The sequence below is a fragment of the Pagrus major genome, chromosome 10 (genome assembly GCF_040436345.1).
Source record: "Pagrus major chromosome 10, Pma_NU_1.0".
Lineage (NCBI taxonomy): Eukaryota > Metazoa > Chordata > Actinopteri > Spariformes > Sparidae > Pagrus > Pagrus major.
This window is the reverse complement of record NC_133224.1, coordinates 2,903,343-2,917,092: the sequence shown is the minus strand read 5'-3', so window position 1 is coordinate 2,917,092 and position 13,750 is coordinate 2,903,343. Positions and strand designations below refer to the sequence as shown.

Below are 13,750 nucleotides of genomic sequence, written 5' to 3'. Positions count from 1 at the left end.
TCCTCTGTCTCCTCTGCAGGGAGAATTCAGACCACAGATGAAACAATCAACATCAGGAACAGAAACAGCTCAACTCCAACTGATCCTCTGATGGCGGATCAATCTGTTTGATTGGTCTGTTTGTCACTCTGACTATTGATCTGATGTGACTTTGGATCAGAGAGACAATGGAGGTGAAGGAGCTGATGGACGGTGGATGACAACATGAAGCTTTATCAGCTTCTTCTTCACTCTGACTGCTTCTATATAATCACTATTGGTCACTATTGATCATCTGTGTGTGATGTCAAATGTTGATCAGCTCTGTGATTTGGACTGAAACATGTTCTTGTTTCTTTTTAGACTTTCAGTGTCCCTGAAGGCCACTTGTTGTTTAGATCCTGTGAGCTCGGACAGAGGTCTCACTTTGAAGGAGACATGTGACACTTTGAATCTGTTTGTGTTTTATTGTCATTATCTGGTAATTGATTGGTCTGATGATCTGACAGTAAAAGTGAGAATTCAAACTTTAAAGTGGAAAACTGAGGAGCATCATCAAAGAAAATAGATCTAAGGCTGTGAGAATAATAGATTCAAAAGGCATAAAACCTTTGATTATCTCGCCCACATGTGGCAGACTGGTACCATATTTCTGAAAGAGGCTTATTTTACACCTGTGTGATGACTGAAGTAAGAGTTACGTTACATATCGCTCAGATTTATGATTTCATGGTAAATGAGAAAATGTCAACAATAACTAATAAAACAGAATAACAACAGGAGTTTTGAGTTTTAGTTTGTTTTACAAACATAACTGACATAGACAAAATGAGGTGAAAGAAAACACACTCAGAAATGCATGTTCTCTTGTTTATTTAAAAAAAGCTTCACCTTTGATCACCAGAACCAAAAATCAATTAACCACTACTAGTCAACCAATCACAGAGCTTGGAGTGAAGCCACATGATCCACTGAGAGCGTTTCAGGGCGATGACCAGAAAACAAACGTTAAAGTTCCAGCAGCGCTCAAATCTTTGATATTCATCAGTGTGACAGAAGAAAGACGAGACTTCAGCAGGATGAGACACGTTTCAGTCTGTAAGTGTGTGACTGCATCATTTATTACATTTTATACTAAAACACTGTCAACAGCTGCAAACTCATTGTATTCTCTCTCTCTGTTGTCAGTGCTGTGTGTCTACTGCTACTTTGTGAGCGCAGGATCTTCATCTCGTAGTGAGTATTGTTCAACAGTCTGACTGTACAAGTGATTTTCTCAACCGTTATCCAGAATAGTTCAAAATGAGCTCCACCTTCACCAACTGCAGCAGTAAAATCCAGCTTTGCACTTTGTGCCACAGAAAGTTAATAAGCCAAGTTTGGAACAGGTGAGCAGGTAGAAAGAGTGAGTGTTTTGGCAGGTGATGAGTGACTAGGAGTCGGCTGGAGTTGTGACTGTAAAACATGAAAAAATAATATATGAAACATGAAAAAGGAGGTCATGATGCACAGGACTGATAAGCCCCGGCAATGTCATCACCTGGTAAAACAGAGGAACTTCTTCTCTTTCTAACATCAGATGTACAGCGACGGGAGACCAAGAAGTACACTGGAGTCCTGCCAACAAGGACGGTCATTTCTCCGACCTGGCACGTCAGTGTGGGCGACACTGTACAGCTCAACTGCACCACACACAATGACAAAGGGAACTACGGCGACACGATGGACATGCAGCTGGTCTGGACAAAGATGGGACCTGGAGAGAAGACTAAAAAGGTTTGGGACATTGACATTAAGGCCTAGATTAGGTGTTTGGCTAATGTGACTGTGTGATCGATCTTTTACGCTACAGTAAGCAGTCAGTCAGTCAGTCAGTCAGGAGATCTGAAGTTGAGATGTGAATCTCAGTTTGGTATATTTGTGTGGTGTCTTCTCACAGGTCCTGTTGAGCCAGGGATTAGTCAAAGAGATAAAAGAACGGAGGTGGTGCCCCATTTACGAGTGCTTTATCAATAATCGCAAGTGATTAATAAATTACATTTATTAGTAGTGTATATCCTATATATACTATATATGGTGCCCCGTGTGAGGCCACTTAAAACCACAGTTCTCTGCATTAAATTAATGTATACAGACAAAGATTGGTTGTAATAATCAAAACTTAAGCTGTTTTAATGTTGTTTGGCTGTCCACTGAGTGACCAATGTGATGCTTAACTTCATATTCTTGACTGCATATTCCTTGAATTGTGTGTGAGCATAAAACTTTTGCTGAGCCGTGATTGTGCTGCTTCATATGAAATTAATGTGCACAGATGCTGCGTTGTAACCAGATCTGTCAGTTATAAAGAGCTTTCCAGCATTGCCGCATGTTGGAATTAATGTGTACAGATTCTGTGTTGTAACGCTGTGATTTATTTGCATGCATAAGTGTTGCTGTACACTTATAGCCATGAGACCAGAGGAGACAGTTGACTCACTTTTGTCCCACTACGTTGCCTTAAAACAGAAAAATACAACTTCTGCCCTGAGACCAGGAGGGATTCACCTGCTCTCAGACAACTTCTGCCCTGAAACCAGGAGGGATTCACCTGCCCTCAGACAACTTCTGCCCTGAAACCAGGAGGGATTCACCTGCCCTCAGACAACTTCTGCCCTGAAACCAGGAGAGATTCACCTGCCCTCAGACAACTTCTGCCCTGAGACCAGAGGAGACAGTTGACTCCCTTTTGTCCAACTACTTTGCCTTAAAACAGAAAAATAAGACTTCTGCCCTGAGACCAGGAGGGATTCACCTGCCCTCAGACAAAATTGTGAGAAACAATGGTCTCTGCCCTGGGACCAGATGAGACTAAAAATCCACGAGGAAAATCCTACAAAACAACTTCTGCCCTGAGACCAGAGGAGACAGTTGACTCCCTTCTTTACAACTACGTTGCCCTGAGGACAGAAAAATACGACTTCTGCCCTGAGACCAGGAGGGATTCACCTGCCCTCAGACAACTTCTGCCCTGAGACCAGAGGAGACAGTTGACTCACTTTTGTCCAACTACGTTGCCTTAAAACAGAAAAATACAACTTCTGCCCTGAGACCAGGAGGGATTCACCTGCTCTCAGACATCTTCTGCCCTGAAACCAGGAGGGATTCACCTGCCCTCAGACAACTTCTGCCCTGAAACCAGGAGGGATTCACCTGCCCTCAGACAACTTCTGCCCTGAAACCAGAAGGGATTCACCTGCCCTCAGACAACTTCTGCCCTGAAACCAGGAGAGATTCACCTGCCCTCAGACAACTTCTGCCCTGAGACCAGAGGAGACAGTTGACTCCCTTTTGTCCAACTACTTTGCCTTAAAACAGAAAAATAAGACTTCTGCCCTGAGACCAGGAGGGATTCACCTGCCCTCAGACAAAATTGTGAGAAACAATGGTCTCTGCCCTGGGACCAGATGAGACTAAAAATCCACGAGGAAAATCCTACAAAACAACTTCTGCCCTGAGACCAGAGGAGACAGTTGACTACCTTCTTTACAACTACGTTGCCCTGAGGACAGAAAAATACGACTTCTGCCCTGAGACCAGGAGGGATTCACCTGCCCTCAGACAACTTCTGCCCTGAGACCAGAGGAGACAGTTGACTCACTTTTGTCCAACTACGTTGCCTTAAAACAGAAAAATACAACTTCTGCCCTGAGACCAGGAGGGATTCACCTGCTCTCAGACATCTTCTGCCCTGAAAGCAGGAGGGATTCACCTGCCCTCAGACAACTTCTGCCCTGAAACCAGAAGGGATTCACCTGCCCTCAGACAACTTCTGCCCTGAAACCAGGAGAGATTCACCTGCCCTCAGACAACTTCTGCCCTGAGACCAGAGGAGACAGTTGACTCCCTTTTTGTCCAACTACTTTGCCTTAAAACAGAAAAATAAGACTTCTGCCCTGAGACCAGGAGGGATTCACCTGCCCTCAGACAACTTCTGCCCTGAGACCAGAGGAGACAGTTGACTCCCTTTTTGTCCAACTACTTTGCCTTAAAACAGAAAAATAAGACTTCTGCCCTGAGACCAGGAGGGATTCACCTGCCCTCAGACAAAATTGTGAGAAACAATGGTCTCTGCCCTGGGACCAGATGAGACTAAAAATCCACGAGGAAAATCCTACAAAACAACTTCTGCCCTGAGACCAGAGGAGACAGTTGACTCCCTTCTTTACAACTACGTTGCCCTGAGGACAGAAAAATACGACTTCTGCCCTGAGACCAGGAGGGATTCACCTGCCCTCAGACAACTTCTGCCCTGAGACCAGAGGAGACAGTTGACTCACTTTTGTCCAACTACGTTGCCTTAAAACAGAAAAATACAACTTCTGCCCTGAAACCAGAAGGGATTCACCTGCCCTCAGACAACTTCTGCCCTGAAACCAGGAGAGATTCACCTGCCCTCAGACAACTTCTGCCCTGAGACCAGAGGAGACAGTTGACTCCCTTTTGTCCAACTACTTTGCCTTAAAACAGAAAAATAAGACTTCTGCCCTGAGACCAGGAGGGATTCACCTGCCCTCAGACAAAATTGTGAGAAACAATGGTCTCTGCCCTGGGACCAGATGAGACTAAAAATCCACGAGGAAAATCCTACAAAACAACTTCTGCCCTGAGACCAGAGGAGACAGTTGACTCCCTTCTTTACAACTACGTTGCCCTGAGGACAGAAAAATACGACTTCTGCCCTGAGACCAGGAGGGATTCACCTGCCCTCAGACAACTTCTGCCCTGAGACCAGAGGAGACAGTTGACTCACTTTTGTCCAACTACGTTGCCTTAAAACAGAAAAATACAACTTCTGCCCTGAGACCAGGAGGGATTCACCTGCTCTCAGACATCTTCTGCCCTGAAACCAGGAGGGATTCACCTGCCCTCAGACAACTTCTGCCCTGAAACCAGGAGGGATTCACCTGCCCTCAGACAACTTCTGCCCTGAAACCAGAAGGGATTCACCTGCCCTCAGACAACTTCTGCCCTGAAACCAGGAGAGATTCACCTGCCCTCAGACAACTTCTGCCCTGAGACCAGAGGAGACAGTTGACTCCCTTTTGTCCAACTACTTTGCCTTAAAACAGAAAAATAAGACTTCTGCCCTGAGACCAGGAGGGATTCACCTGCCCTCAGACAAAATTGTGAGAAACAATGGTCTCTGCCCTGGGACCAGATGAGACTAAAAATCCACGAGGAAAATCCTACAAAACAACTTCTGCCCTGAGACCAGAGGAGACAGTTGACTCCCTTCTTTACAACTACGTTGCCCTGAGGACAGAAAAATACGACTTCTGCCCTGAGACCAGGAGGGATTCACCTGCCCTCAGACAACTTCTGCCCTGAGACCAGAGGAGACAGTTGACTCACTTTTGTCCAACTACGTTGCCTTAAAACAGAAAAATACAACTTCTGCCCTGAGACCAGAGGAGACAGTTGACTCACTTTTGTCCAACTACGTTGCCTTAAAACAGAAAAATACAACTTCTGCCCTGAGACCAGGAGGGATTCACCTGCTCTCAGACATCTTCTGCCCTGAAACCAGGAGGGATTCACCTGCCCTCAGACAACTTCTGCCCTGAAACCAGGAGGGATTCACCTGCCCTCAGACAACTTCTGCCCTGAAACCAGAAGGGATTCACCTGCCCTCAGACAACTTCTGCCCTGAAACCAGGAGAGATTCACCTGCCCTCAGACAACTTCTGCCCTGAGACCAGAGGAGACAGTTGACTCCCTTTTGTCCAACTACTTTGCCTTAAAACAGAAAAATAAGACTTCTGCCCTGAGACCAGGAGGGATTCACCTGCCCTCAGACAAAATTGTGAGAAACAATGGTCTCTGCCCTGGGACCAGATGAGACTAAAAATCCACGAGGAAAATCCTACAAAACAACTTCTGCCCTGAGACCAGAGGAGACAGTTGACTCCCTTCTTTACAACTACGTTGCCCTGAGGACAGAAAAATACGACTTCTGCCCTGAGACCAGGAGGGATTCACCTGCCCTCAGACAACTTCTGCCCTGAGACCAGAGGAGACAGTTGACTCACTTTTGTCCAACTACGTTGCCTTAAAACAGAAAAATACAACTTCTGCCCTGAGACCAGAGGAGACAGTTGACTCACTTTTGTCCAACTACGTTGCCTTAAAACAGAAAAATACAACTTCTGCCCTGAGACCAGGAGGGATTCACCTGCTCTCAGACATCTTCTGCCCTGAAACCAGGAGGGATTCACCTGCCCTCAGACAACTTCTGCCCTGAAACCAGGAGGGATTCACCTGCCCTCAGACAACTTCTGCCCTGAAACCAGAAGGGATTCACCTGCCCTCAGACAACTTCTGCCCTGAAACCAGGAGAGATTCACCTGCCCTCAGACAACTTCTGCCCTGAGACCAGAGGAGACAGTTGACTCCCTTTTGTCCAACTACTTTGCCTTAAAACAGAAAAATAAGACTTCTGCCCTGAGACCAGGAGGGATTCACCTGCCCTCAGACAAAATTGTGAGAAACAATGGTCTCTGCCCTGGGACCAGATGAGACTAAAAATCCACGAGGAAAATCCTACAAAACAACTTCTGCCCTGAGACCAGAGGAGACAGTTGACTACCTTCTTTACAACTACGTTGCCCTGAGGACAGAAAAATACGACTTCTGCCCTGAGACCAGGAGGGATTCACCTGCCCTCAGACAACTTCTGCCCTGAGACCAGAGGAGACAGTTGACTCACTTTTGTCCAACTACGTTGCCTTAAAACAGAAAAATACAACTTCTGCCCTGAGACCAGGAGGGATTCACCTGCTCTCAGACATCTTCTGCCCTGAAAGCAGGAGGGATTCACCTGCCCTCAGACAACTTCTGCCCTGAAACCAGAAGGGATTCACCTGCCCTCAGACAACTTCTGCCCTGAAACCAGGAGAGATTCACCTGCCCTCAGACAACTTCTGCCCTGAGACCAGAGGAGACAGTTGACTCCCTTTTTGTCCAACTACTTTGCCTTAAAACAGAAAAATAAGACTTCTGCCCTGAGACCAGGAGGGATTCACCTGCCCTCAGACAACTTCTGCCCTGAGACCAGAGGAGACAGTTGACTCCCTTTTTGTCCAACTACTTTGCCTTAAAACAGAAAAATAAGACTTCTGCCCTGAGACCAGGAGGGATTCACCTGCCCTCAGACAAAATTGTGAGAAACAATGGTCTCTGCCCTGGGACCAGATGAGACTAAAAATCCACGAGGAAAATCCTACAAAACAACTTCTGCCCTGAGACCAGAGGAGACAGTTGACTCCCTTCTTTACAACTACGTTGCCCTGAGGACAGAAAAATACGACTTCTGCCCTGAGACCAGGAGGGATTCACCTGCCCTCAGACAACTTCTGCCCTGAGACCAGAGGAGACAGTTGACTCACTTTTGTCCAACTACGTTGCCTTAAAACAGAAAAATACAACTTCTGCCCTGAAACCAGAAGGGATTCACCTGCCCTCAGACAACTTCTGCCCTGAAACCAGGAGAGATTCACCTGCCCTCAGACAACTTCTGCCCTGAGACCAGAGGAGACAGTTGACTCCCTTTTGTCCAACTACTTTGCCTTAAAACAGAAAAATAAGACTTCTGCCCTGAGACCAGGAGGGATTCACCTGCCCTCAGACAAAATTGTGAGAAACAATGGTCTCTGCCCTGGGACCAGATGAGACTAAAAATCCACGAGGAAAATCCTACAAAACAACTTCTGCCCTGAGACCAGAGGAGACAGTTGACTCCCTTCTTTACAACTACGTTGCCCTGAGGACAGAAAAATACGACTTCTGCCCTGAGACCAGGAGGGATTCACCTGCCCTCAGACAACTTCTGCCCTGAGACCAGAGGAGACAGTTGACTCACTTTTGTCCAACTACGTTGCCTTAAAACAGAAAAATACAACTTCTGCCCTGAGACCAGGAGGGATTCACCTGCTCTCAGACATCTTCTGCCCTGAAACCAGGAGGGATTCACCTGCCCTCAGACAACTTCTGCCCTGAAACCAGGAGGGATTCACCTGCCCTCAGACAACTTCTGCCCTGAAACCAGAAGGGATTCACCTGCCCTCAGACAACTTCTGCCCTGAAACCAGGAGAGATTCACCTGCCCTCAGACAACTTCTGCCCTGAGACCAGAGGAGACAGTTGACTCCCTTTTGTCCAACTACTTTGCCTTAAAACAGAAAAATAAGACTTCTGCCCTGAGACCAGGAGGGATTCACCTGCCCTCAGACAAAATTGTGAGAAACAATGGTCTCTGCCCTGGGACCAGATGAGACTAAAAATCCACGAGGAAAATCCTACAAAACAACTTCTGCCCTGAGACCAGAGGAGACAGTTGACTCCCTTCTTTACAACTACGTTGCCCTGAGGACAGAAAAATACGACTTCTGCCCTGAGACCAGGAGGGATTCACCTGCCCTCAGACAACTTCTGCCCTGAGACCAGAGGAGACAGTTGACTCACTTTTGTCCAACTACGTTGCCTTAAAACAGAAAAATACAACTTCTGCCCTGAGACCAGAGGAGACAGTTGACTCACTTTTGTCCAACTACGTTGCCTTAAAACAGAAAAATACAACTTCTGCCCTGAGACCAGGAGGGATTCACCTGCTCTCAGACATCTTCTGCCCTGAAACCAGGAGGGATTCACCTGCCCTCAGACAACTTCTGCCCTGAAACCAGGAGGGATTCACCTGCCCTCAGACAACTTCTGCCCTGAAACCAGAAGGGATTCACCTGCCCTCAGACAACTTCTGCCCTGAAACCAGGAGAGATTCACCTGCCCTCAGACAACTTCTGCCCTGAGACCAGAGGAGACAGTTGACTCCCTTTTGTCCAACTACTTTGCCTTAAAACAGAAAAATAAGACTTCTGCCCTGAGACCAGGAGGGATTCACCTGCCCTCAGACAAAATTGTGAGAAACAATGGTCTCTGCCCTGGGACCAGATGAGACTAAAAATCCACGAGGAAAATCCTACAAAACAACTTCTGCCCTGAGACCAGAGGAGACAGTTGACTCCCTTCTTTACAACTACGTTGCCCTGAGGACAGAAAAATACGACTTCTGCCCTGAGACCAGGAGGGATTCACCTGCCCTCAGACAACTTCTGCCCTGAGACCAGAGGAGACAGTTGACTCACTTTTGTCCAACTACGTTGCCTTAAAACAGAAAAATACAACTTCTGCCCTGAGACCAGAGGAGACAGTTGACTCACTTTTGTCCAACTACGTTGCCTTAAAACAGAAAAATACAACTTCTGCCCTGAGACCAGGAGGGATTCACCTGCTCTCAGACATCTTCTGCCCTGAAACCAGGAGGGATTCACCTGCCCTCAGACAACTTCTGCCCTGAAACCAGGAGGGATTCACCTGCCCTCAGACAACTTCTGCCCTGAAACCAGAAGGGATTCACCTGCCCTCAGACAACTTCTGCCCTGAGACCAGAGGAGACAGTTGACTCCCTTTTGTCCAACTACTTTGCCTTAAAACAGAAAAATAAGACTTCTGCCCTGAGACCAGGAGGGATTCACCTGCCCTCAGACAAAATTGTGAGAAACAATGGTCTCTGCCCTGGGACCAGATGAGACCAAACAGCCATGAAGAAAAGCCAAATTAATAAATTAGACTACACTGCCCCAAATAGCCATTGTTTTTTGAATACGAGTACAGTAAAGCTTAATGCAATGTACATTGACAAGCTTTCTAGCTCACCTGATTAGCTTGACTAGCTAGCTAGCTTAGCTAGTACTTATGGTTAACATGTATGGGCACACATAATGTTGATAGCACTAACTCATTAATACTGAAAAGGTGATGTTTTTCTGAATTATCTTGTTATTCTACCTTTCTGTGATAAGAATCCCTGGATTCCCTGGACGAGCTGGCGACTCGTCCAGGGATATACCCTGGCCTCCGCCCATATGAAAACTGGGATTGGCTCCAGTAACCCCCGCAACCCCCTGAAAGGGGGGGATAAAGCGGTAACATCCCGGCGACCCTCACGGATAAAGCGGTCAAGAAAACGAGAGATGAGATGAGGAAGTATCTGCAATTAAAATGTTTTTTTGAGCATCTAATACTAATATAAATACATTATGTAGATTACAGCTATTCCTAATCCTTAATTCAATGTTTACAAGAATTACCAAAGTTAAATATTAACACAAGTTTTTTATTTAAATATGTAATAAAACTAAACTAAGGGCCATTCCACTTCTTTATTAAGTTCTGAATGGAGCCACTTTTATCCACGTACAAGTGAGCAGCTCCACCTACTGGCTAATTAGCTAATTCCTGAATTGATCCACATAGAAGACATCAGGAGTGAAGTAGTTTTATTTGTGAATCTTACATATATGTATTTTGAATGGGGATGAGTTACAAACTTTTTGTAGGTTTGTTGCAAAAACACAAACTATTTTGTTGTATACATCAGTTTGACATGAAGTGGACATATATTTCTGTTATATGTTGGCATAACAAGCTAATGTTAATTAGCTAAAACTGACATTTTTTTCCAGCGAAAGTCTTTATAACTCAAACCATTCTGACATAAAGTGTCTTCATCAGTGTCTTCATCAACCCAAAAGATTATAAGGAAATGGTTTACATAGAAACATTAGCTGCTGCTGCCTCTTATTAATAATGATAATTAATAGTGATAATTAAATCACCTGTCTGTTGAGGCACAATTACTCAGATACATTAATAGAAGTCTATTGGTGCATTAAGTCATTATCATCACTTCCAGTGTAAGACAGGTGGAGGCTCTGTAGTGTTTTCTGTGATCCTAGAGGTCCCTCTACAGACGAGCCAACAACACTGCACATTGAACAAAAGAGGCTGTTTTCCAGGAAAGACATTTTTTTACACCAAGCACATTTTCTCGTCAGTCACATCTTTCACAATAATCTGTGTAAAAACCTGCTCGGCCTGTTGCTTTACATTCCAGCTGCTGCTTCAGTGGAAACAGATGTAAGTGAAACTAAAGTTTTGTCACTGTGTCAGTGGATCATCAGGAGCAGGAAAGTGTCGACTGCTGTAAACTGAATGTGTTTAGTGCGACGCAGATTGAAGAGGACTTTGTGGTTCTAAGTTTTTATTTTTTTACTGGAGGATGAAGATGTTTGTGGTGTTTGTGATCCTCGTGCACGGTAAGATAAACTTCCTCCCTCTGATCTGATCAACACCTCATTTTAAGACCACGTTGAATCAGAAAACCAAGTGAACTAAATAATGAGAGAAACATGACATCTGAGTTGATTCTGTTTGTTGTCAGCTGTTACTGGTGTTAAACTGTGCTGATGGGATTTTAAAGCAGCCACACAATCACAAGCAAGACCAGATTTATGTCTCCTGAGGATCCACGAGGAATAATGGTGCATTTATGTGGTGTCAGAATAATCTGAAAATGAGTTTCCGACTGCAGAGAATTCATGCAAACGTCCCTTCGAGTCAGAACAGCAATTTGGAAAGTCTCTGAAAAAGTTTGGTGCACAACTTACTGATTTTGACGTCATATACAAAGAAACATGGTGGATGAAAGTAAATGTTTGGTGGATGGTTTGAGCCTTTATATTGATTCACGTGTTTTACTCACATGTAATCTGTAGTATGGTATTAGGTTGTAACTGTTAGCTGCTGTGCATGTGCGACCTCGACGAGCTGGAAAAGATTTAAACATGATAACGAGTCAGATAAAGCAGTATTTTATCAGGTTGAGCAAGTACTCATAGTATTCTGTACAGATAATAAACTTTTTAAGGATAAAATGTGTCAATATCCAAACTCTCAATGAAGGAGAGTCCTCTTATTAAAACATTTTCTTTTGACGTCACAGTCAAGGTGGGAAGTTTAAGCTTCGTCGTACAGATGTGTTCTAGTTTGCAACTTGTATAAATGTATATATAATGTAATATAATGTATAATATATAAAGGAATCTGACAAATGGTTATCAGTGAACATGCACAGGGACATCAGGCCATATTTCAACATAAATGAACATAGTTGATGAGCCTTTAGTTCCCGTTAGACAACAGCTAGCGTTAGCATTCAAACTCTTCCTAGCTAACAAGACTGTTTGATAGTATGACGTGATATGATAGTAAAAGTGTAAATAAGTTGTCAGATATCAACACACATCTTAGACTGCTGCTGTAATTTAACCTCTCTACCTGTGTGACCTCACAGTTTCCCAGCATGCCTCAGCTGTGGAGCTGTATGAGGGGGAGGAGTTTGTCCTGCTGCCCTGTGAGTTTCCCACTTTTGACGTGGACGCCCCCTCAGTGGTGTGGAGTCGCTTGGATCTCAATCCTACAACCGTCCACAAGCGTCAGCAGGAAGGTGATGAGCTTGGAGAACAAAACCAGCTTTACAGCGGCCGAACATCCATGATGGCTGATGCTCTGGAAAGTGGAGACCTCAGCCTCAATCTGACAAAACTCCGCCTCTCTGACAGCGGCTCCTACACCTGCACCGTCAGACGAGGGTTAAGAAGAGAATGGAGAGTGACGGACGTACAGCTGCAGGTCAAAGGTCAGCCACAATCCCTGAAACCAGCTGTAGATTCAGGTCCGAGGTCAGTACTGTACATAAATGTCAAAGGTCATGTTCATTATGTTTCTGTTTCCCACAGAACGATTTCCATCCTGGGCCACAGCTCTCCTGGTTCTCCTGGTTGTTGGTCTTATTGTTTTTGGGAGTCTTTCAGTGTGTATTCTGCAGTATTGTATGCCAGGTACGTCACTTCTACTACACTACCCAAAATGCCAATGGTTGTCATCTTTAGTCTTGTAGCTCGACCGTGATTGTTGAGGCAGAGTGTCGACAGTTAGTTCTGGGATTATAACAGAAGGATGAGATGGTGAGCTCCTGTTACCATCACAGTTCCTACTCCTGTCTTTACAGCTGATGTTGTGGTTTGTTGTCCTCTCAGTCTGTCAGGTGGAGGTGGATTCAGGGGCGGAGTCTGTCCAGCTGCCCTGCAAAACCATAATTCACCTGCCTGAGGACGTCACAACCGAGTGGACGAACAGTGTAAAAATGAAGGTCCACGTGTATCAGAATGGCCTTCTGACTGACGAGCATCATCAGTGTTACAGAGGCCGAACAGAGATGAAGAAAAACTCGCTGAGAGACTTCAGTCTGACCCTGAAATACCCCACAGACTGGGACAGAGACACCTACACCTGCACCGTCTACAGCAGGACGAGGACCATCCTGATGAAGAAACAAGTGAAGCTCCGGGTCAAAGGTGAGTACTGCAAAACTGTCATCCATAAAGGACTTTTATATTGAACCAAAGCCACCTTTCCTGATCCTGCAAGTGTTTTAGTATCTAAAAAAAAAACATGGAGGACTCGACCTCTGACCTACGACCTCTGAGTGAAACACCAGTTTAAAACTTCCTGGCTGATAAAAAATGCTGTCAACGAACAGAATCCAGGCAGTTTCCTTCTAAACATGTTTGTCAGAAACTTTTAATTGTTTATTAAGAACTAATTTGTATGCTACAGGTTTTATGTTAACAAATCAGCATCTGTAAAAATCAGTCAGAGAACATTTGATGGGGTTCTCTTCCCCCAAAGACAAAATAAAATGAGATTCAAAGTGACCCTGATAGACTTATTACTTAAAAACATCAATACATGTAGATGTCACCAGATGAAACATTACTGTGAAGCACAACATCAGGTTTCTGTACAATGTTGTTATAATTCAATAAAGTTATTA

The 13,750-nt window shown here is 44.9% G+C and overlaps 1 protein-coding gene and 1 long non-coding RNA gene across 5 annotated transcripts in view; both read left to right on the top strand.

Annotated features, from left to right (window-relative positions):
* LOC141003234 (uncharacterized) overlaps window positions 1–13,750 on the top strand; it is a 33,758-nt gene that overhangs the window by 8,824 nt on the left and 11,184 nt on the right. Inside the window, exon 10 of one of the 3 annotated variants that reach the window (XM_073474520.1) lies at window positions 12,954–13,271. The exons of 1 other annotated variant lie outside the window; for it this stretch is intronic. In XM_073474520.1, the coding sequence (XP_073330621.1) occupies window positions 12,954–13,271 (318 nt within the window). Of the gene's footprint in view, window positions 1–19; window positions 762–12,953; window positions 13,272–13,750 lie in introns of those variants that run through there. One more of the 3 variants, XM_073474521.1, reaches the window with a different exon arrangement.
* Window positions 970–3,490, top strand: LOC141003245 (uncharacterized). Of its 2 annotated transcripts, none has more exons than XR_012179704.1 (4): window positions 970–1,077; window positions 1,168–1,215; window positions 1,559–1,755; window positions 2,929–3,490. It is a non-coding gene; the product is annotated as an uncharacterized lncRNA (long non-coding RNA). The 2 variants fall into 2 exon arrangements; XR_012179703.1 differs by having other exon boundaries at window positions 971–1,077; window positions 2,488–3,490.